The sequence below is a fragment of the Rhagoletis zephyria genome, unplaced genomic scaffold (genome assembly GCF_001687245.7).
Source record: "Rhagoletis zephyria isolate East Lansing unplaced genomic scaffold, Rhagoletis_zephyria_1.1 Rzeph_scaffold_00002, whole genome shotgun sequence".
NCBI lineage: Eukaryota > Metazoa > Arthropoda > Insecta > Diptera > Tephritidae > Rhagoletis > Rhagoletis zephyria.
In genome coordinates, this window is record NW_016157086.1 from 423,656 (window position 1) to 447,777 (window position 24,122).

At 34.4% G+C, this 24,122-nt stretch overlaps 1 protein-coding gene across 1 annotated transcript in view; it reads right to left on the bottom strand.

Moving 5' to 3' along the window:
* Positions 1-1,580: 1,580 nt before the first annotated feature.
* LOC108365680 (D-beta-hydroxybutyrate dehydrogenase, mitochondrial) overlaps positions 1,581-24,122 on the bottom strand; it is a 119,098-nt gene continuing 96,556 nt past the window's right edge. The window contains exons 4-9 of the mRNA XM_017619825.1: positions 7,701-7,907; positions 5,845-5,998; positions 5,622-5,696; positions 5,282-5,463; positions 1,958-2,059; positions 1,581-1,821 (exon numbers count right to left, since the gene is read on the bottom strand). Of these exons, the coding sequence (XP_017475314.1) occupies positions 1,630-1,821; positions 1,958-2,059; positions 5,282-5,463; positions 5,622-5,696; positions 5,845-5,998; positions 7,701-7,907 (912 nt within the window). The 3' untranslated portion in view covers positions 1,581-1,629. The remainder of the gene's footprint in view (positions 1,822-1,957; positions 2,060-5,281; positions 5,464-5,621; positions 5,697-5,844; positions 5,999-7,700; positions 7,908-24,122) is intronic.

Below are 24,122 nucleotides of genomic sequence, written 5' to 3' on the forward strand. Positions count from 1 at the left end.
ATTTGATCATTCACAAGTTTTTTATTTATCCACCGATTTTCTTAGTTAGCTCGTTGAAATTTAATACAAATAAAAAAAAAAAATACCAAAAATCTGCTATATTTAACCGACTTTAAAAAGGAAGAGGTTATCAATTCGTCGCAATATTTTTTTATGTGTGTACATAACTTTGGACCACGCGAACCGATTTCGATAATTCTTTGTTTTAACGGAAATGTGGTAGCTAAAGTGTGGTTCCATACTAACTGCGTTTAGATCCGATCCTTCCATCATGAAGAAATGAACAGTATTCCAAAATTTGTATATGAGAAGTGATGAAGGTAGGGTTTTTTTTGCTAAAAAAATACTCGTTTTTTTTGCTGTTAAAGTTGGAATTTGTTTTATTGTATTAAAATGAGAATATTTCGGAAAATGAACTGATTTAGAGAAATTAAGATTTCCAATTAGTCTCGCGGATTCCACGGATCTATCCTTCAGGTAGGCATGCTGATAGAGGCTCAAACGCTCTCGAGGAATCCTGTTTCTTACGTGCTGCTCAATTAGTCTTTCGAAAGTCTTCAATAAGAAAGAAGGGAGACTGATTGGTAACGGGAGGGAGATAAGATAAAAAAAAAGATCGCATGGTGGCGCTGGAGTCGAGTTATTACTAACAATCATATTTATGATTCGATTTGGCTAGCATTTATTCGAGATATATATATTTTCGCAAGGCTAAGTTCGAAACTGCTAAAAAAATTCGTAGATTTTTATACATTTTTATTTTGCTGACGGTGTTTCGCGTTTCGAATTGGCATTGAAATCACGAGAAATGTGCCCTATTTAAAAATGACATAGGGAAACGAATTTAATGACACTTTTTCTTACCTCAATGGCACAGGTATTGTTTATTGCCCAACTTTGTCATTAAAATTTGTGTCATTTAATGCCTAGTGGCAATCCGCTTCGCTCTCGCTTCGAAATTTTTTTTAGACGAAAGAAAGCGCACACCGAACATAACTGCACATATTTAATTTTTAGAAAACCAATTCAGCTATCCAGAAATTCTTTCGATTGTTGTTTGTGTTCACCTTTATTTATTGAGTATTTTTACACTAAAAATCCAAAACAAATTTTTGATCATACTTTTTCTTACTGAGTAAGAGCTTAAAACCTATACAAAAAATACATACAGAAATTAAAAAAGAATGCGTTTTTAATAAAACTCGCGAAATCATATCAATCATAAAATAATTTATAAATGCGCGCTGCCCTTTCAAACAAATACAAAATTTATAGTTTTTTACTATTGTATATAACAAAAAGTGCAATCCAAAGGCTTATAAGAAAATACACAGAAAATAAATGCTTGTTTAGTTAGTAAAAATTCTACTTATTCATTTAAACTCTGGCTAAAACTACACGTTTTAAGTTTGTGTGCATCCAATTGAATATGTTTGCCTTTCATTTTGTGGTAATCGATTTTATTGTATGTAATATATTTAAACATAATTTTTTTTACTTAAATGATCACAAAAACACATATATATATTTTTTTCAGTGAACTCTTAACGCCTTTTAGTATGGATGAGTGTCGTCGCTTCTTTTATTCATTTTGCCATTTCAGTTGCTGTCGCGTTAATGATTTTGAGCTTAAAATGCACCCTGTGGACGCACCCGCTTTTTAGGTTCGGCAAAGATGATTTCATACAATGCAGTAGGCAAGTGTTCGGCTAAGAAAATTTGTACCTTTTCGCGTGCGGTTACCGGAGTGTAGCGTGCCATGGGGAAGGTGCGCGAGACGGCATCGATCAGAACGCGTAAAGCGGGTTGAATATCGGCAGTCTGAGCGAAAAAAAAGAAAATAAATGTATATGAAAAGCATTACATAGCAGCTCTCATCCAAACAATAAGAATTTATGCAGTACAACATCCTAATAATACATGCATAGGTCACAACTTTGTTGTTCCGAGTTCTTACCTCTCGCGAGTACTTTTCCAACGAGGTCATAGCAGCTTCATAATAATCTTCACCATAAGTCTTTTTCTGTTCGGAGGTCAATTGACTCCACATTTGTTTAGCCTAAAAATAGAAGGAATATAAGTATAATTGCTTTTGGATCGTACAGATTAAACGCAAAAAATTAATTGATATCTGAATGCAAAATAAAATTTCTAAAAATTTAAGTTAATGTCGCTCAATCAAATTAGGACCTGTTCGATTTCGAAAACGAGACTGATCTCATCTTATAGACTTTTTTAATTTTTCGGTAATTTCTTCACTCAATTCTACTCAAGTCATCGACAAGAGCTAGAATCCATCAGACGAATAGGATTGTCATTAATACGCAACTTTTTCAAGAAAGCTACGTGAAAATTAATTTTTTGAAATATGTAAAGTTTGCAAAGTTGACATTTAAACAGATTTTTTTTTTGCTCAATACCTAGATGTGCCAGAAAACTTTCGGAAATGAAAAATTGAAATTGAAATCATCATACAAAAATTAATAAGATTAGGTCAGTCCCGTGTTCGAGTTCAAATTCATACAAATTTTGTTAAACCGACTAATTACCATACAATTTATTGAAATAAATATTTTTGTCTAGATTCTTAGTTATTTGTCATTGCATGTTTTCCTTAGTCGTTTTTGACTTTTTTTCATTTGCGTTAGGTTTCTTTATCGGTATTTGTTCGATTTTTTTATCGTTAAAATATATTTATCGCCGTTGTTGTTTTTTTTTATCATTATAGTTATCTATTTTGTTTGATAAAACTTATATTTATCGATTTTTCTTTATCGTTTTGGTATCCGCATAAGTAAGTTACCGTAATTTTTTTTTTTTAGCTGGCAAACGTTAATGTTATTAAATATTTTTCGATATAAAAATTTTTGATGCTGTTTTTTACATTATTATCGGTGCCTATTTATTGTGATTGCTATCGTGATCCAGTTCATAATATGGTTATGAGTATTTGATTATTCTTTCTTTCTTTTTGATTACGACACGGTTATAGATAGGTTTCTATTGTGTTTGATTTATTGCTTTTTGTGATGACTGTAAATGGTGTTATTGTTGCTAGATTTATTAATAATTTCTACTATCGAAACCCTAAACGATACTTTTCATCGTTATCGAAATTTGTTTTATTATTGAAATTTTTATGTTCATCGAATCGATGTTTTGTTGTCAATAATTTTATCGTAATACCTTCTCATTGACGATTTCATGATTCGATATCATCATAGCAAATCGATATTCGATCTACTGTTATATTTTTTTGAAGTATTTATTGTTTTTAACTTTTTTACAGTTTCGCTAGATATCTAATTTTGTGGTTTTTGGTATTATAATAATTATCGTTATCGATCTGTATGCATTAGGGCCGTCCAAGAAAATGCAAAGTCGGAATTTTAAAGCTCTCGCCCCCTAGGATTGTTCTATGCCGAAAAAATATACCCCTAGTCTGAAATCAAAAAATATATAGAGGTCGCTCAAAGCGCTCAACTTTTCCATGTATGTATTTTATATGAAAAAAAAAACAACTATTCGTAGAAATGGTATGGAGTTCTTGAAAATAAATATTGTACGTTCGGAAAAATGTGGATCTCTTAAGGAGGCTTGCAATAATAATACCCAATTGTTTATTGAACCATTTTTCAAGACTAACGATATTTAATTGAAACCCCCATTGTATTTTTTGGGGTTTTTGGCAGACCTATAAATTATAGTTACTATAAAAATATGGTTAAATTAACAACGCGGATTTTTTATAGAAAATCTCCTGTAGAGAAGCAGAGTTTTCCTATCGAAAAATACTGATTTTTAAGAATTCTATACCATTTCTACGTAAAATTGTTTTTTTTTCCATATAAAATACATGTAAACCTTTCAGCGCTTAGAGCGACCTCTAAATATTTTTTTGATTTCAATATAAAAAAACGGGATATTTTTTTTTTGGTATATAACAATCGTTGGGGATGAGAGGATAAAAATTTCGACTTTACTTTTTCTCATGCATTTTTGGACCACCCTAGTATGCATACATTGTGTTAGTTATTGTTATAGATTATGACACGTTTTATTTATATCGATCCCCACTAACTTTATTTTTAATGGCTGTAAGCGTTTTTATTGCTTTTATATTTATCAAAAATTTTTTGTTATTGGTAAATTATTTTATCGATACATTTTTGTTTTTAATATTTTTATCGTTTTAAATTTGTTTGTTATCGCTATTTTTGTTATAATCCTAAGCATTATCGATTTTGGCGAGTGGGAATAGCAGAGGTTACATTGCCGTCTTAACAGCGTGTCAGAGCGGGCAATGCAGTATATTTCAAAAGACTGTCAAATTGAGAAATTTCAGAAAGCAGCTGCATGAGCAGTGGCACCTTGCATGTAAAGTGTCTTTCGAAAGAATTTTTTTTTATTTCCGAAAGGCGAATTACAGGGAAAATTTATGAAATCGCTTTTTGCCTGTTTACACGGCGAATGAATTTCTAACACTATTTCTCAATACTAAAATGCAACCGTGAGCTGCTAAAATAAACAAATTTATAAAAGCAAGATAACGAAAAATAAATGGATTCAGAAAAACATATGAAATGGGTCGATACTATCGATAGTTCGATAGTCACCCTTAAGACTATCGTAAAACATCGATGGGCTTGACTATCGATAGTTTGGCAGCTCTAACCCTTACTGATGGAGCGTCTCACCTTGTTCTATGCACTAATTTTCTTCACCTTTTTATTTTACCTTTGCTTTCTATAGTGTAAACCTCTAATACCATGCCATAGTGCTATTTTTGTATACCTTAGAAGTTATTAGTCGCCCACAGCAGGTGGTGGGAATCACACAAGTAAGCGCGCCATAATCTGTTCATCTTTATGGAGGTCCATCGGGGCAGCCACATATGCACGCCAACAGCATAAAACCCAAACAAAATGGGCAACTGGGCAGACCAAGGATATGACCGTCATTAAGACTCGTAGGTAAAGGCAAATAATACTAACTGGCGGAAAGCGCACTAATGCAGTCAGTCTGCAGCTTAATGGCTGTCAGTTAGTTGCCAAGTTTGTTTTAGCCACAATTATGGTGCCCAAGTATGCACCGTCTTGAAAAAAGTATTAACTAAGAAAATTACAAAAAAAGGAGCGACTCTTTCAGGGACTCATTAAAATTACAGGTAAAATCACTGCATGGCTGCGATGTGGCAAAGCACATTTTCCTTATGCATTCTATCGCCGCGGTGCGTTCTTAATACAATTTAACTTTATTTTACTAAACACTTGTTGCTCACCTGTTCGCGCAATTCTGTCTCATTTAGCCAACCGTTGCCGGGCGCAAATTCACCGGCAGCCACCACAGACACATCGACACCACGTTGACGCATCTCCTGACGCAAACAGCCGGCAAAGCTTTCAATAGCCGCTTGAGTGGCGCTCTGAATGCCGCGTACAGGTGCAGGGATTTTGCTAAGGCCTGTAATTAGTAGAGTGTATATGGTATATAGATGTAAGCATGTAGTAGTAATAATAGTAGAAGGAAAACAATGCAATGCCATGGTTGTAGGTAACAGTTACTTTATGCTTAATTAATAAGGGTAATATTACGGCTAGCTCTGTCCATGCATTACACACCTGAGGTCAGGAAGACAACACGTCCCGTCGAGCGGCGAATTAGTGGCAACATAATCTGGGTCAAACGTGCGGCACCTGTGGGAAAATTTGTTCAAAAATGTTTTATAAAGTCTCAGTAATGCATAGAAACTTCCGATAAAGCTTTAAATATATTGTCTCGGCTTGTGTCAGATGTCTTTACTAAACTTTTGTTTTCTTATGCTTTTCGCTAGCTTTTACTCACCCAACAAATTCAAATCCAATGACTTGCGCAATACACCAAATGGTATCCATTCAAGCTCACCCAAAGCAACCCAGTGAGCACAATGTACCACAGCCCACAAGCCATAAGCGCCATCGGGTAAATGCTCGGAAATGTAGACAGCAGCTTCGAGGAGCTGAAAGGAGAATAGAAATTGTAAAAATAGTAAACAAATAAAAAGCAGCAGCACAAGCAGACTTTCATTAGAGGTGCTTTATTTTCGCAAAATATGTTTATTTGATGGCCGATTTTTATATGCTATAGCCATGAAATCGCTTTATTTGAATGCCTAGCTGGTTTATGACCGAATTTCCTCGAAAATACTGGCGCTTTTCTGAGATTGAGTCCAAAAGAGCCTTGATTGCCCTTCGAGTAGAAAATATGAGTTTTGTAATTAAAAAATTGATGGCCATTATCTGTAGGCGTGAGCTGATACCTCATGCTAATGTCGTCTGGAGTTTAACTAAAGCAGCTGCCAGTCATAGAGGGCTTAAGGAACGGATGGCCAACAAAGCGACCAAAGAAGCCGCCACGCTCTATTTTTGGAACTTGATTCCGCTCGTAAGAGAATTGTGTGAAGGCTTGATTTTTTTAATTTGCCTAATCTTTGCTAATTTTTTTTTAATAAAAATTTTTTGAAATAAACGTAGACAAATTTGACATTAATTAGAAAAAATATTATTTGGGAGACATTTTTTTGCAAGAAAAATTTAAATTCTCAGAAAAAAAATTTATTTATAGAAAAAACCATTTTTCGAAAGAAAAGCAATAAAAAACATTTAAGAAAAAAAGTATTTGTTACAAAAAAAAAGTTTTTTTGGATAAACAATATTTCTTAGTAGCAATATTTTTAACAAAACAAAATAAAACTACATACCAAACATAAGCAAACAAGTTTTAAGGAGACAAAATTTTATACGAAAAAAAATGAGGAAATTTAATTTAAAAAAAGATTATAATTTATTAGGATACTCATACGTTTTCTATCAGCTTAAAAAAAAAATGACGATTCTCTCAATTCGTCGTGTACATTTTTTTTGTTATAGGCTTACAGTCCAAAAGGGTTAACCGAAGGCATTTATCTTGCAATCTAAATTGCATTATAATGAAATTAGGAGAGTTTTCAAATGCGCCTTTTATCTAGCTTTTTGAGTTGTTTAAAAGCTCCATCTAACTCCTTTGTTTGACAGATTTCCCTATTTTTTAAGAAAAGAAATTCATTAAACAGCAATTTCCACTATTTAAATCAACGTCGACCAGAGATGCTGCGAATTAGATACAAAATGGTCCATAGTAAACTTAGCAAAGCTTTAAAAAGCTCTGACCTCGAGTTTTGAAGTAGTTAGCTCTGCAGTATAATAATGGCCGCGATGAGCATGCATCCTTTGCAAGTTACCTTAAAACAAAGTCGTGATTTGGCACTGCCTGTTGCGGGAGAAGAGCTTATTAAGCGTAATGTGGGAAATTAGTATGAAAAAAACCCTAACAAAGCTTTAGACGTGGAGAACTCCGACGTGCATGTTTCTGTACAAAAAAAAGTTAGTTAAAACCTTAAGAAAGCTTTTACAAGCTAATCGAGGGGATATGTCTGCTACAAAACCATATACGGCTTATATTACTGAAAGCTTTTCAAAGCTTTTCCGTGTTTCGTGTTCCCATGAAAGGATGTGCGAGCTTTTGGCTATTAAAAAGTTTTGTATGCTAAAAAGGATTTACCGGATATGAAAAATCTTAGATTTTAGTCTGTCTATGGTGCTCGCTGCTTGTTTTCTAAAGTTTTTTCTCCTCCCATTTGGCTCTGTTATTATTATTATGTACAGTTTGTTTTACATACTCACCGATTTTTCTGAGCTAACATCCAAATGCAACAATTTCAAACGAGCGGAAGTTTCCTCCTTCAAGATTTTCGCCTCATCCGATTCTTCGATGGGTACACTGAAGCCAGCATAAATGGTGAAGCCTAAGTCATCGAGCTTTTTAGCCAAATACCAGGCGATGGGAGTTTCACAGCCAGTGATAAGCACACCTTTGCCATAGGAGGAAACCTGTGGAGTACACAAATAGGAAAGACAAAGAGTTGTTAACATATTTGATGTTACTTGAAGGAAAAAGGAGATTTTGCATTTTTTCAGGACTTGTCGATATTTCCGAGGAAACTTTCTGGTTTTTTTGGAATTATCCGAAATTTTTAAAGTTTTCTTTTTTTATTAGTTAGAGTGAGTAATTGAGCAAGTATATAATTGAGTGGGTGCGTACGGGGGAGAGTGAGTGCGTGAATGAATGAGTTAATTAGTGAGCGGGTGATCAAATAAGTGAGTAAGTCAGTGAGTGTGTAATAGAGTGACTGAGTTAGTGAGTGAAAGGTTAAATAAGTGAGTGGAAGGGTGAGTAAGTTAGTGAGTAATTATGTGAGTGAGTAGTAGAGTGATAGAGTGAATGGGTGAGTGATTATGTGGGAGGGTGATTATATGGTTAAGTGAGTGAGTGAGTTATTGAATGAGTGCGAGTGAGGGAGATAGTGAAAGAGATAGTGATTGAGCGAGTAAGTGGATTAAATTAATACGCTAAATGAAAGGCGAACTACAATGTGATTTAAGATGAAAGAAATTTATAAATGCTGTTTGAAAACATATTTTGACGAGGGTTGCCATCTGAATATGTTTGAAGAGGGCTGCCAGCTATTTGAAAAGTTAAATTCAATTCATTCAATAATTTAAGTGCATATTACAATATGCTTTATAAACGAATTATTTTAAATAAGGATTGCCACCTATTTTATAAGATAAATTCGATATAATCAAAAAGCTAAAACAACCAATACAATATGGGTGTCTAACGAACGTGGCTGAGGAAGGCTTTATTTACGAAATATTTTTAAAGAAGGTTTTCTACCTATTGAGGAAGCTGAACTCAATTTATTTTTTAAGTGGAATAGTTATTGAAGTCCGAGTGTCAAACGAAAGAGATGTAAAATTGATTGATTGTTTTTAATATTATTAATAATATTTTTGAAAAGGGTTGCCGTCTGTTTAAAAAGCAAAACATGTTAGGATAAATATCACAATATCGCAGTGTTCCAATCATGTTGTAAAAGAGTTGCCACCTTTTAAAATTTTTAATCGAAGTTAAATTAAATATAACATCTTGCCAGTCTTACTAATATTGTTGTGTATTCATGTTTTCGTACGAGTCGATAATTTTGTATTGAAATAATAGGAAAATTTGATGATTTTAAATTTGTATGAAAACAAGAATACGCCAAATTGTGAAAGTTTGTACGTGTGAGAGTTTGAGGGGTTGTGAGATTGTGGTTCAATCATGCGATAGTGGCTGAACAGATTTGCTTGAAATTTTGCGCACAGATAGGGTATGACCTGGATTGAAATATATGCTACTCTTTTAAAAGAGTTGCCACCTGTTAAAAGTTTAAATCAAATAAATAAGTTCAATCAAATATTACAAAACCGATGTCAAACAAAAAAAGGTTCAAGAGGGCTTAATTTCGTAAATATTCTTGAAGAGGGTTGCAAGCAGTTTAAAATGTGAAATTATTCACACAGATGGTTAATGACCTGAATTGAAAAAAGAAAAAATCGTATTTATGGTCTGATTTGCTTGAAATGTGGCTAGTAGACAGCCTATTGCCTGGGTTAAGATATAGCACCCTTTTTTTATGGTAGGTGGATCAGGGACGATTTTTGCTTTTCAAAATTATTTTTGCATTGGCCAACGCAGAAGTTCTTATCAGGCGACATAAAGCAAGCGGGATCTTGCTAATATTGTTGTATGGCAATTTGTATTGAGATACTTATAAAGAAAAAGTGTTAATGTACACTTTTATTCAGAAACATTTTTGCTAGAGTTGCCAACTAAATATAAAAGTTAATAAAAAAGTCCTAGTTCGGTGCTAGCAAGCAACAAACGCCTTAGTCTAAAGGATGAAGTTGGTATTTTGTATTCACTAATGGCTTTTCCAAATAAATCAACCCAGGCGTTAACTATAAGTTGAGCGGCTTGTGGAAATACTTATTTACAATGTGTCAATGGGCCTCATGCATAACAAGTGATCTTAAACTCCGACTCAAGTTTCACTAGAAATTCTTGAGTTTGAGCTACGAAATCGTAGTTCGGACCGCCATACTCTCTTCTCGATCATGAAGGGGAAATAAATAGCGGTCCAACGTGTCAGTTATTATTAAATCCGTTGTAGCCACCAAATTTTAATTTTTCGACAGAGAAAATCACCATTTTCTAGTTTTCTTTTCAGGCATGCGAGTTGCATAAAATTCCAGTCATAATTCCTAACGTTGTATAGTACAATTGATGCTTTTTTGACATTTTCTAAACACAAGTATATAGAGTAATCCGTAGTTCCGTTGCAGTGTCATCAACACAAACGTTTTTCTTTCATTTTGATCTACTATCTCGACAACAAAATGCTGATCTCGCAAAGGAGTTTTGCTTTTTCCGAGCAGTTTTTGTGTTCTGGCTCCATTTCATGCTTTTTTCATGCAATTTTATTAGCCGGCTTCAGTTGTCAAAAACCTTTGCATCTCTTTCAGTTTTATTTCCAACAGGCCGGTGATAGTCGCTACAATACTAAAAACATCTACCCTAGACCTACTTAGCAGCTCTGCTGTTCTCTTCCTTGCCAGTTTCATAAAGTGCAAGTGTACCTCTGCTTGTTTTTGTCTGAGGGGGTATCCCAGTACCACCGCTACCGATTCATCTAAACAAGCTCCCGCCTTGGCCAAATTGGTTTGCTCTCTCGTTGCCTTCTATATTCCTATGGCCGGGAACCCAGAAAAGAGAGATAGACATTGACTGAGACGCTGAGCGTAGCTCCATCTTGCATTCTTTGACTAGCTTAGAATTGGTATCAGGAGACGATATGGCTAGCAGCGCCGCCTGGCTGTCTGAGTAAATCACTGCTTTTACTTTTCTAGTAGCACTATTATTTAGTAACCTACAGGCCCCAGTATGCCCAGGGCTTCGGCCTTAAATATGCTAGCATGGTTCGCCAGCCGCAGGGATAGATTGGCACCAAGCTCCTCGGAATATACCCCTGCCCCCACACTGCAGTTCATCTTGGTTTTAATTCGCAGTTTCTACTGAAGATTCTTTTGTAAGTAAAATATGCGATATAAGCTCTCTCTTTCTGTTTTTTCCAGGTTAAGTTTCCAGTTTGGCTTAGTGTCTAGGATGATTCCCAGATATTTTGCATTGGACGATAGAGGGATGTCCTTTCCGTCTATGGAATGAAGTCTAAATTGGGGTATCTTATTTCTATTTGTAAATAGTAATAACTCGGTTTTGCTAGGGTTAACGTTAAGGCCACTACATTTAGCCCATGTGTGCAGTTTCCCCAGTGCATCCTCTAAGATTTCCCTTACAGTAGAAAGGAAGGGGCCTGTGACTGCTATCACTGCATCGTCAGCATATGCCACTACTTTAACCCCTCCTATATTGAGTTCCAGCAATATGCCGTTCAACGCTACCACCCACAAGAGTGGTGAGAGTACGCCTCTGCTCACATATATAGTTACTATACTATCTCCGCTCATAGAGCGTATATGTAGTATAGTGTGTACATAAATATTAGTGTTGGGCAGTATCGAAACCAAAAGTATTCAGAACTCGGTTCTCGAAAGGATCGATAGCACCCGATTTTTAAAAGTATCGATACTGAGTACTCCAAAGAACTCAGTACTCACAAAAGAACTTGAAAGTACTCAGTACTCAAAAAAGGAACTCACAACTTAAAGAAGTCGAAAGTACTCAGTATTCAAAAATACTCTATACCAATAATCGCATTGATACATGTACTCGGGATCGATTCAAAGTACTCGGTATTATGTGTCGAATAGACTTAAAAAGTACTGAGTTTTATTTACATTTAACAGTATTCAGAAGTTATTGTACTCAATTTGCAGCTTCAATAATTTTCAGGTACAATACCTGTACTCCGTACAGTAAGCCATTCTTTTGACGTACTTGGGATTAATATATTTATTTTAATAAAATACTACCTGTTTGTGAGATTTCAACGCTAAGTACTGAAATGTTACCAACGTGTGTATATTTAAAGAAAGTACTCAGTACTCTGAAAAATAGCCGATCCTTAAAAGTATCGATACAAAAGAACTCGATACTCAAAAGTACTTGATACTTCCAAACACTAATAAATATGTACAGTGAATTGCATATGTGCATACACGTGTACTGCAAGTAGTATATAAATCTGTTCGTTTGTCAGCATTTTGTTGACAACCACAACTGGTCATAACAATCATGTGGCAACAACTGTGCACCAATCATACTCGTACTAATGAAAATGATGGTTAGTCAACAGCAAATTCAACTACAAGAACTACAAGAACAACAATCAGACAGTAATAAATACCGCCACTGGCTGTAGTTGTAGTTTTTTTAGCAGAGCCACATCAGTTTTAGGTTTCACATGGAAGAAATTGTCGAAAAACAACTTATTTAATTTTTCCATTTAAAATTTTTAAAATATTACTGGAAAAAATTATTTGTTAAAAAAATTGAATTCTGTAGTTTAGACTCGCTATATTTGAAATGCAAATTTATTTTGTTTGTTGTGTTTTTGTTGTTGTTGTTTTTTTTATTTCATGCATGTATGGTCTTTTAACTGTTACGAAATAAAATAAAAATGTGCCACTTTATTGCAGATGCAACAAATCATTTTTTATTAATGCCATCACATTTGCACCATTCGTGCGATTTTCAAAAATGAGAAGGCACATTAAATGTCTTGTCTTTTAAATTTGCAAAAAGGGTAAAATTTTTTGAAAATAGTTGCCACCTGTTAAAGATTTAGTTTAAATTATTTAATAAGTTAAATGTATTATTAAAAGATTTATATCAATCGAAATGTGGCTTGAAAGGGTTGTTTTCCTAACTATATGTGGGAGGGTTGCCACCTGTATAAAAAATCAAATTCTATTTAAATTTAGGGAATTAGGTGACTGAAATATGCATCACCATATATAGGGAGGTGAAAGAGGTTTAAGGTCATAGCTTGCAAATATTTTGAAGAGGTTCGCCACCTATTTGCAAATTGAATTTTTTTTTAAATTATACAAAATTTTTATATATGAAATATTAAAATATTTATATGAAGCGAAAAGATTACGGCTTGTTATTTTATTACAGTATGTAAGTACATACATTGCCAATGAGTGATATATTTTCTTGCTCCTTTCATATTATATTCATATTCTTCAGGAATTTGTTTATTCATTACTTAGTTTTTTCTAAATATTTTAAATTTGCTCTTTGGTCTGGCACCCATATTGTTACACATATTTCAGTTACCCAAATCCATTAATTAAATTGAATTTAATTGATCAGGTAGCAACCCTTTTCAAAAAAATAAAACTTTACTGCAATCCCTGTAAACTGAAACTTCAATTTTGAAAATGGAATGAACTATATGTACATACATCCTATATAAATACAACAAGAATCCAAATTTTGCACTTCCGAGATACCAGTATGAAAGGTATCAAAAGAATTTGGCGTCCTCCAGTTTACTAGGAAACAAATTTTCATTTAAATCCGTCCATAATTGTATTTTTGCCCACATTTTATATGGAGCCACAGCACTGTGCGTCAGTATACTTATACATATGTACATAACGGGTGATTTTTTTGAGGTTAGGATTTTCATGCATTAGTATTTGACAGATCACGTGGGATTTCAGACATGGTGTCAAAGAGAAAGATGCTCAGTATGCTTTGACATTTCATCATGAATAGACTTACTAACGAGCAACGCTTGCAAATCATTGAATTTTATTACCAAAATCAGTGTTCGGTTCGCTTTACGTCCGATTTATGGTCTACATAATCGACCAAGTGAGCAAACAATTAATGCGATTGTGACCAAGTTTCGCACTCAGTTTACTTTATTGGACATTAAACCAACCACACGAATGCGTACAGTGCGTACAGAAGAGAATATTGCGTCTGTTTCTGAGAGTGTTGCTGAAGACCGTGAAATGTCGATTCGTCGCCGTTCGCAGCAATTGGGTTTGCGAAACACATTTCGAACCGAACACTGATTTTGGTAATAAAATTCAATGATTTGCAAGCGTTGCTCGTTAGTAAGTCTATTCATGATGAAATGTCAAAGCATACTGAGCATCTTTCTCTTTGACACCATGTCTGAAATCCCACGTGATCTGTCAAATACTAATGCATGAAAATCCTAACCTCAAAAAAATCACCCGTTACATAATTGTGCACCGCATTATGCTTAGGCGGATATTCATCGTGAAATTGAGATACTAAGTAGACAAAATAGGAGTTACGTGGTGAGGGATGAGCTCAATTATTGTTTGGTAATAAATAGCACATCTTGGATGTAGGTCGACCGGTTCAGGATATTGGGTCTATTAGATGGCTGATATATAGCCTAATGAAAGACGCAAGAAGCGGGTAAGTACTCGAACTATTTTTGCTGCCTCGAACTATGTATGTGTACTTCCTCTTGCCATAAGAAGCCTACACGCCCATCTCTTCTTTAACTTTTGCATCCTTTACCAACAGTTTTGTTAAGTTTTTAGGTAAGAATTAAATAAAAATCAAATTTAACTTTAAATATTTTAAAACTAACACTTTTTCTTTAGAAAGCTGCAAACACTTGTTGAGTGAGTTTTTTCTACATTAAAAAATCTATTTGCACTTCCCTGGTGCTTGCTCCGTTCTATCCTTTATTACTTTAACCTGCTGCCATCTCTTGGGTATCTGAATACAGGTGTTTATATGCATACATTAAGCTGCGTACATACTTATCTGCATACATATGTACATAAGTGTCGCTAAATTAATGCTCAGCGAAAACATGAATTTTTACGTATCTGTTAATCTTTCAAGCAATACAGCAAAACAGCAGCCAAGATGTTCACATATCACGCGTGGAAGACTATGGATTGAGGAACAGGTGTGGCAAAGAAATTGGTAAATAGATGGAGGAGCTGTGGACTCGGGTAAAAGAAAGTTGTACCGAGGAAACAATATACGAAAAGGAAATATAAATACATGTGTATAACATTAAAGGCAAGAAAAAAAAGAAAAACAAAATGAACACCAGAAGACTTTTGTGTTATGTTAAGAAAATATTTGGACGGATAGCTACAAAAAAAAAAAAATAAATATACATACAAAGAATAAAAAAACAGAAGAGTTACGAAAGTGCCGAAATTTCATCTCAGGTACATAATTTAAAACTCAGCAGATTCAAAGCACTGGGTATAAATATTAAAATTACAATTAAAAAAATGACGCTCTGCCAAATATGTACATACTTTTACCAGCTCTTGTCCGTGGTCCCGCCCGCGCCCGCCAGTGTTACAGCTGCACCTCAACCTTCAAATATTATAGGGTTATGCTTATAGATTTTACATTCTTAGAGATGGTTATCCTAATTAAATAAGCCAGTACTATAAGGGGTGATCCATCTAGACATTTGTTTTAAATAAAACACTTAAAACGTAATTGGATGTCGGAGTCTTTATTATTACCCGAAATAACAATCTCTGACATTTCGATTTTAAAAATAATTTCATTAAAATTTAGGCCGAGACTACGCTGTAGATGGTCCATTCGGAATGTCCAATTTTCAATAAGTCTTTGCCGTAATGCGCGAATTACGCTAGTAATGTTGGTTTCCAAGACTTGAATCATATCGACGAAGACATGTGCCTTCACATAACCCCAAAGAAAAAAATGTAAGTGCACCTGGGCCACACTGGGGAAGTGAAACTTACGTTACATATCAAGATTGTCTCACCAATATACATATGTATGTACATAAATCGATAGTTAACATAGATAAAAATATCGATAACAAAACCGATAAAAAAGACCGATACAAATATCGATAAAACTATCGATAGCAAAAGCGATAGCAAAATCGTTAAAAATATCGACAACAAAATCGATAAAAATGTCGATAAGAAAATCGATACAAATATCGATAGCAAAATCGATAAAAATATCGATAACAAAACCGATAGAAATATCGATAATAAAATCGATAATAAAACCGATAAATGTATCGATAACAAAATCGGCAAAAGCTATGGATAAAAAAATCGATCAAAATATCTATAACAATATCGATAAAAAACTCGGTAAAAATATCGATAGCTAAATCGATGCAAATATCGATAAAAAAGCGTTAAAACTATCGATGTCGATAAAAATATCGATTATAATATCGATTACAAAATCGATAAAAATGTCGATAAGAAAACCGATACAAATATCGATGACAAAACCGATAGAAATATCGATTCTTATATCGATATGTTCAGACAATCCCGAAAATCTCTAAGATCCCGAAATAGTTCACAGATTGAGTCTCTATATCTCTATCTAAATCATTTTCTCTGGCTTTGTTTCATCTTATTTCTAGGGGAAATGTATCAGGTTTAGAAAAAATGGTTTGCATGAAATGCCTTCGACAATTCCTGAAGTTACTTAAGGTTTTATTGAAGCTTAAATAGGAGGTAAACAGATACAAAGATATTACTTGACGTCTTCTTGTTAACAATATTCCCTCTTTGGGAACAATAATGAGGAGGGATTATGTGCCATAATTTTAACCTAACTAAAATATACGCTGAATTTTCACGCATGGCCATTAAAGCAGACCAAGCTTGCCATTCTTTCCGTATAAGATTAAAAAAAAAACTTCAAATAAATCGAATTTTCAGCTCAAAGCTAAATTTAGAAACTGGGTCAATTTATTCACAAAACTATTTTTACATCACCTTTTCCGTTTGGCAATTGAGCGGCACTTGGCTTGAATCGCTAAAAGCGCACAACTGAAGCCTTTAAGTTAGTAAACTTTGACGTAAGTGCGAATACAACAGCAGTAGCAATCGGGCCTAGGCTACAGTGGCCGTAGCAACAATGGCACGTGCAACATGCCGCGTACGTGTTTGCACACAGCGTGGCCGAACAACGCTATCCAACGGTCACTCTATGGAGTGTATGGAGACCAAAGTGTGACTAAGTAACGCTGGTGTAGCGAGCGCGTAGGAAGTGTGAGCAAGCATCAGAAGATGGTGGAAGTAATAAAGAGGCACATCGCTTACATAAACAAACGTATAGTACAGCTTGTACACATGTAAGTACGCATATATGTATGTATGTATGAATGCATGTGTATCGAAGTACCACGACTTTGCTCGGTGGACCGCTTCGAGGAAAACATGCTTGGAAATTTCCCCCAGGAAAATGCCACGAATATGTAATGAAATTGCTTGTAAGCAGAGGCAGCCACAGCGTATATTTGTTGCTATTGTAGTTTTACGTGGCCTATTGAAAGCTGCTGCGTTTTTCGCTTTCTTCTTTTCGTTTGTCAATTTTAATGCTGACGCAAGGCTACCACACACTGCCACATGCCTTCCTTAGTGTACTGTGCGCTTGCCATGGAATGTTGCATGTTTGATGTTGCACTTTTTATTTTGTTGCCCTTTTATATGCATGTAATTCTCTTCATTAATTTAGCGTTCGCTACCGCGCTTGCGTGGGTGACGGACGGAAATGTTGCCGCTTGTTTTATGCGTTGTCTTTTCCGCCTTTGTTCAGTGCTTTACGCTTTCTGTATTTTATGTTCGAAAAAGTACCTAACAGCAAATTGCGTGTAGGTATTGTCTTTTTGCTGTTGTTGTTGTTGTTGTTGTCGCCGCTCGCTACAATCACTGCTAATTTAAAAGGTTGCGGCTAGCTGCCGGCACAATGTTGTTACTCTTTGCCTGCTGTAAGCATGTTTTCTTTACCATTTTGTGTTTCCGTTTGCCTTGCCTAGAACTCTGCACTCCAACCAGCCATCCTTGCACGGGTTGCCTTTGATGTTCTAGAGTTTGTTTTTTTTTTTGCAGGCAATAACTCCTCCATGCAGCTAAGTATAAAAAGCCCAGCAGCAATTTCACTTACAGCTACATGTCACATGTTGCTTGCTCGAATGCACAAAAAGAGAGTAAATAGTACAGCAACTATGCACTTGAAGTTGGTTGTGTACACCATGACGTATACGCAACCGTTGTGTGTACATTATTAAGACGCCTTCTTTACTTCGACATTTCACTTTAAAACTAACCCACACTGATTCCAGTACATACCGCATTTGTGTGATTTTATTTATTTGTTTGCTTAAAGTGCCAGCCTTCCATTCGTTCATTTGTTATCTTCTAAAGCGCACAGCAATAAATTGAGAATTTTTTCTGTTTCCCCTATCAAGCGGCCTGCCTAACTCTTTGATATATTAAAATTGTTTAGTGCCTTTTGCTATTTTTAGTTACACTTATAAGCTATATTTCTTTTCTCTGCTTACTAGCTGCATTGGCTTCCTCATTCATCCTTGCTGTGAAAAAAACTCAATTGCCTACAACTCACTTCTGATTTGCGGATTAATCATACGCCCTGTGCGCCGCTTGTCTCGGTGGTGGTCACCTGTAAGACGCAATTGAATTGCAAAGTTTGTAAAGTGAGTGATTGCAATCTTGTAAATGTGTTTTCGGTAACAAAATTTTACAGTCCATGTGGCAAAAGCTTTTTTGCTGTTGGGAAGTGGAGCATTATTTGTATAGATGTATGTAAGTGTAGGTGGTAAGGCAATCAAGGAAGTGAAAAAGGCATATTTCAGTGAGATAAACAAAATTGCAGAACGCACTTAGATACATTTTATAAAAAGGGCAACAAATTAGTTTGCAAAAAAAACTGACTTTTCTATTTTTCTTTTAATTCTTATTTTTTATTAGAAAAAAATATAATTTTAATTTTTAATTTTCCAACGCAGAGGTAAAATATCAAAAGATAATTTGTTTACCTTAATTGTTTTATCATTCATGTAACGTCAAGTTAAAGTTTAAATGTACCGTTAATATTAGAAATCTCTGCAAAATAAAAAGAAAACGCTCTAATAAAACCTCAAAAATGTCTGCAAATTCGAAAAATCGACATGATATATTGAAATGTCCGGGAATTGGACAATTATTAGTACTTAAAAAAGCTGCAGAAAAAGTCCCATGCGGTTCCGGAAAACATTCCGAAATAATACGCAAAAAATTTCCGGGCCACGAAAGAAGCCCTAAAAATCGCAAAGCAAAATTAAAATAATAGCGAAAAATTTAATTTTTACTCAGTGCCCAAAAATCATATACAAAAGCGAGTAAAAAATACATAAGATTCTGAAAAATTTCGGCAGGCATCGAAAAATCTGTACGATAAACATAAAAAAAAAATAGAAAGTTCTGGAAAAATCTGTCCGAAAATAACGTAAAAACAAATTTAAAAATCTTAGGAAAAAGCCGCGAAAATATCCCACAAAAAGCCGTAAGAAGGCTTCGAACGATCCCACAAAAAAAAAAGATTCCGAAAAATTTCTAGGATTCCCTAAAATAGCTCCAAAAATCTTCGAAAATCACGAAAACAAACATTAAGCTCTCTACCCAGTGCCTCTAAATAATAATCGAGTTTTGATAAAAACTAAAAAAAACACGTAACATCCCGAAAAATCTCGAAAAAGGTCCAAAATGTTCGAACAAAAAATTAAAAAACTTTGCGAAAAAATACTAATATTAAAAAATATAAATTTTCGAAAAATACAATATCAGAATGTTCTGAAAAGTTAAGCTCGAGAGATTCCGAGGAGCCTCGAAACGTCTGAAAACCCAAACGCAAATTTTAATTTTCTTTTCAGATCCCAAAATCAATATATGTATGTAAAAAATTTTTTTGAAAAAACATGTTAGATCCCGCGAAATCTCGAAATATCTCGGGAAAGTCGCGAAATGTCCCGAAAATAAGAGAAAAAGGTACCAAAAAAACCCTAATTGTTCTGAGACATAAAATATGAAAAAATTTTCTACTCAGTGCCTAGAACTAATATTCGAGTATGCCCTAAAGTTTAGATCACGAAAATGCTCAAAGTATGTATAACGAATAATCTCCGAAATGTAAAAAAAAAATATGAAGCTCCCGAAAGATTCCTAAAATATAAAAAAAAAAAATACCTAGAAATTGCCCAACGGATCCAAAGAATAAAATATGAGAAAGTTCCGAAGAGTCAAATAAGCACGAGAGATTTCGAAAGTCTTGAAAGTCCTGCCAAAAGTAAAAAAAAACGAAAATTTTAATTTTATTCTCAGATCCTGAAAATAAATCATTTATAACACTGTTTGAAAAAAAAAACATTAGATCACGAAAAATCTCATAGAGTTCCGAAACATAAAACAGGAAAAATTTCTGAAAAGTCAAAAGAAAAAACAGATATTCCGAAAAGTCTCGAAAGGTCCCGAAAGAACCCGAACCATCTGCAAAACTAAAAATTAAAAATAAATTTGGTTTTCTCAGAAATAATTTATATACATATGTAAGAATAAAGAAGAGTATTAGGAAAGTTTTTGTTTGAAAATATTTTTCATTAGGGTTGCCATTTACGCTCGAATTTCAAAACTGAGGTGTCAAAGGGCTCGACCTTCAATAGTAATACTCAATTGTTAATTTAACCATTTTAAATTATTGACTATTTTTTATAGGACCACCAAAAACCTAAAAAAATCGATGGGGCCGTAAAAAATCGCTAATATTAAAAAATGGTACAAAAATCAATTGGGTATTATTTGTGGCAAACTACTGAAGAGAAAGAAGTTTTCCGGTCAAAAAATATTGATTTTCAAGAATTCTTTCTATACCATTTCTACGAAAAGTTGTTTTTACGATATAAAATAAATGGAAAACTTAGAGTGCTTTGTGCGACCCCTAAATATTTTTAGATTTCAAAATAAAAAAAGTAGGTGTAAATTTTTTTCGGTATAGAAACATCCTGGGGGTGAGGGCATTAAAATTCGTTCTTTAATTTTTCATATGCATTTTTAGACCACCCTAATCTGCTCACATAAATGTATATAAGTAGAGAATTAAATAACATTTTAGCAACCATAACATTTTCTGCAACATTGTACAGCTACAGAGACAATCAATCAAGAAATTACTGGCATAATCAAAGCTAATTGAAAAGGAAAGCAAGCAACAGAAACGTGTGCCCCCAAAAAGTTTATGAGCACTTGAACATTTTTTTGGTTAACAACGAAAACAGGCGCTCAAGCGGGTGGCATTAAAAATTAATTGATTTTTGATTTTCAACAGCTGCCTCCTTTCAAGGCGACCAATCACAGTGAGCTTATGTGAATAAAGAGAAGTCAAAGTCACGAACAAAAGTGAGAAAAATCACAAATTAAGTAACAACAGAACTGAAAATAATTGGGAAATGGAGCAAAAGAAATTTAGTGGGCGCTAGTGTGGTAGGTTATAGTGGTGCCAAAGAGGAAAGTAAATGCGCAAATGGCTATAATAACAGGGTAGCTAAGGGATGCGCCTTTCGTAACTTTCCGGTTAATTAATTTATAGCAAAACCTAAGTTCAACGACACTCAATTTGCTGCCGGAGTAAAGATATGTACACATATGTATGTATGTATGTATGTATGTACTCGCACGCAGTGAAATGCCTAAAATTAGGCACGAAATGAAAGTGAATAAAGGCAACAAAAAAAAAATCAATGAAAACTGGAGAGAACAAAATAGCAGCAGTTGAATAATGACCGTAAACGTTTAGGTAGGCGTGTACTGTGCTTTTTTCCAAGAATTCAAATGAGCTGTAATGTGCTAGCAGTCGTAGAGTGAAATGGGGGTTTCAAAGCTACAGACGCAAACTGTTAGTGTGTGGAATTTGGATATGGAGGTTAACTCCATTGGTGGGGGCAGCAGCATGATACATATTCGCCAGTTACAAGTAAGGAAAGGGGGAGGCGGTGAGAGAAAAATTTAGTAGTACAAGGTGGCGCAAAATTAATCACCTTTCTTCTTAGTCACTGATTTCACTGGGGCTAATTGAAGTCGTGGGTTTATGCCAAAAAGCCTTAGAAAATTGCAGCTCTTAAGGAGAATTTTCGACAGGACAGCGAACAGTTATCACCGGAAATATTGCGGAAAGGCATGGAAAATGCAATATAACGGGCACAAAAGTGTATCAACACTGACGGATATCTTTTTTTCCACTTCACAGAAAAAACTTTTAAAGCTCCAAATAAAGATTTCCATCACTCAATATAATTTCTTTTTATATATGTACATACATAGCTAGGAAAAAAGTTACTCAAAAGCAAAATTGGATGATAAATTTTGCGCCACCTTGTGGTAGGTTGAGTGTAGCAAGCTGAGTTGTACAACGACTGAATCGACACGCATACGCTTGTCATTTGGCAGCGCAGTTTTGAAAATTTGCATGCAGTGACTACCATATGTATGTACTACATTAGGGTGATCCGAAACCCCGAGTTTAAAATGTTAAGCTCTCACCCGTAGGATTGTAATCGAAGCAAAATTCTCGTATTTTTGTAAAAAAATTATATTTAGAGGTTATTCTATTTTATACAATTTACGCAAATTTCACACAAAAAAATCAATACATTCATGAAACTATATATAAACAAATAAAGTAAAACTGCGTTTTTAATTTTTAGTTTATAGTACTTCGAAATTTGAAAAATATGATTACATCAAAAAATTATCTAGAAAATTAATTGCAATGTATATAGAAAAAAAGCATGGGTATAAGAGAGACAATTGTGTAGAGTTCAAGCAGATTATTTTTTTTGGTGCAAAAAGACGAGTGGGTATTGAAAATGTTCTTTTAAAATTTTATACTTGAATATCCTTGAACATTTTTAATGTTTTTAAATATATTAAATGCTGAGGACTAATATACAATCGACCAAATCTTCGAATTTCATCCTTGTCTTTTTATTAGCTTCAAACGATTAAAATAATTACAAGTGCAAGTCTTTGCAAACCAAAAAATTTTTATTTTTTAAATTCCTATTTACACTGATTCTTTTGAATAATCACATCTTTGACACTACACAGTCCTTTAAAAAAGCCCTGACTTCGCAGAGAAAAACTAAAATAACCGATTTTTTTTTTGTGTCGCACGCTGTTTTTAATAAAACTTCATGGACTTTGAGGCACTTATAAAAATATATTTCTTTTAACAAAAATAAAACGCGTAGTTCTTCCATCTAAAAAAAAATCCTAGGATGTGAGAGCTTAACATTTTGAACTTTTTTGGACCACCTTAATGCGCACTTCACCTTTCATATGTTTGCAGCTATACACTCGGACTGCTCGGAGCGTGTATGCTTTACGAAAACAATGCAATTTCATACGTTTCAATTCAGACTAGTTGATGCGTGCACAGGCCGGCTTTCAAAACTTATATTACACACCAGTCACAAAAGTAGTTTAATTAATCAGGTTGCATATTTCTGGGAAACCGGCTATTTTTAAAATTAAACGGGAAAGAGTACAGTATCTACTCAAGCAATATTTTAATATAATTGTAAAAATATTGTATCCTCTTTCACTGAAGTTACGTTTGAAGAAGTTAGTTTTTAATGGGAGAAAAAGTTTATAATATTTATATACATCTATATATATAAAAAGAAGTTACATTTCCTTGGTAATCTTATAACTCAAGAACCGCCGAACCGATTCCCACGGTTTTGCATTCGTTGGAAAGGGCTCGGGCTCCGTGAGGTTTGTAGCAAAGAAAATAGAGATATAGACCAAAACGTGGACCTGGGTAACCTTGGGTGTATTTGTTCAATATGGGTATCAAATGAAAGCTGTTCATGAATGCTTTAAGATTGAGCACTTTTCATATAGCTGGGTGACTAGGGTCTCGAGATATAGACCAAAACGTGGACCTGGGTAACCTTGGGTGTATTTGTTCAATATGGGTATCAAATGAAAGCTGTTCATGAATGCTTTAAGATTGAGCACTTTTCATATAGCTGGGTGACTAGGGTCTCGAGATATAGACCAAAACGTGGACCTGGGTAACCTTGGGTGTATTTGTTCAATATGGGTATCAAATGAAAGCTGTTCATGAATGCTTTAAGATTGAGCACTTTTCATATAGCTGGGTGACTAGGGTCTCGAGATACAGACCAAAACGTGGACCCGGGTAACCTTAGGATGTATTTGTTTAATATGGGTATCAAATTAAAGCTGTTCATGAGTGCTTTAAGATAGAGCAATTTTCATATAGCTGGGTGACTAGGGTCTCGAGATATAGACCAAAATGTGGACCTGGGTAACCTTGGGTGTATTTGTTCAATATGGGTATCAAATGAAAGCCGTTCATGAATGCTTTAAGAT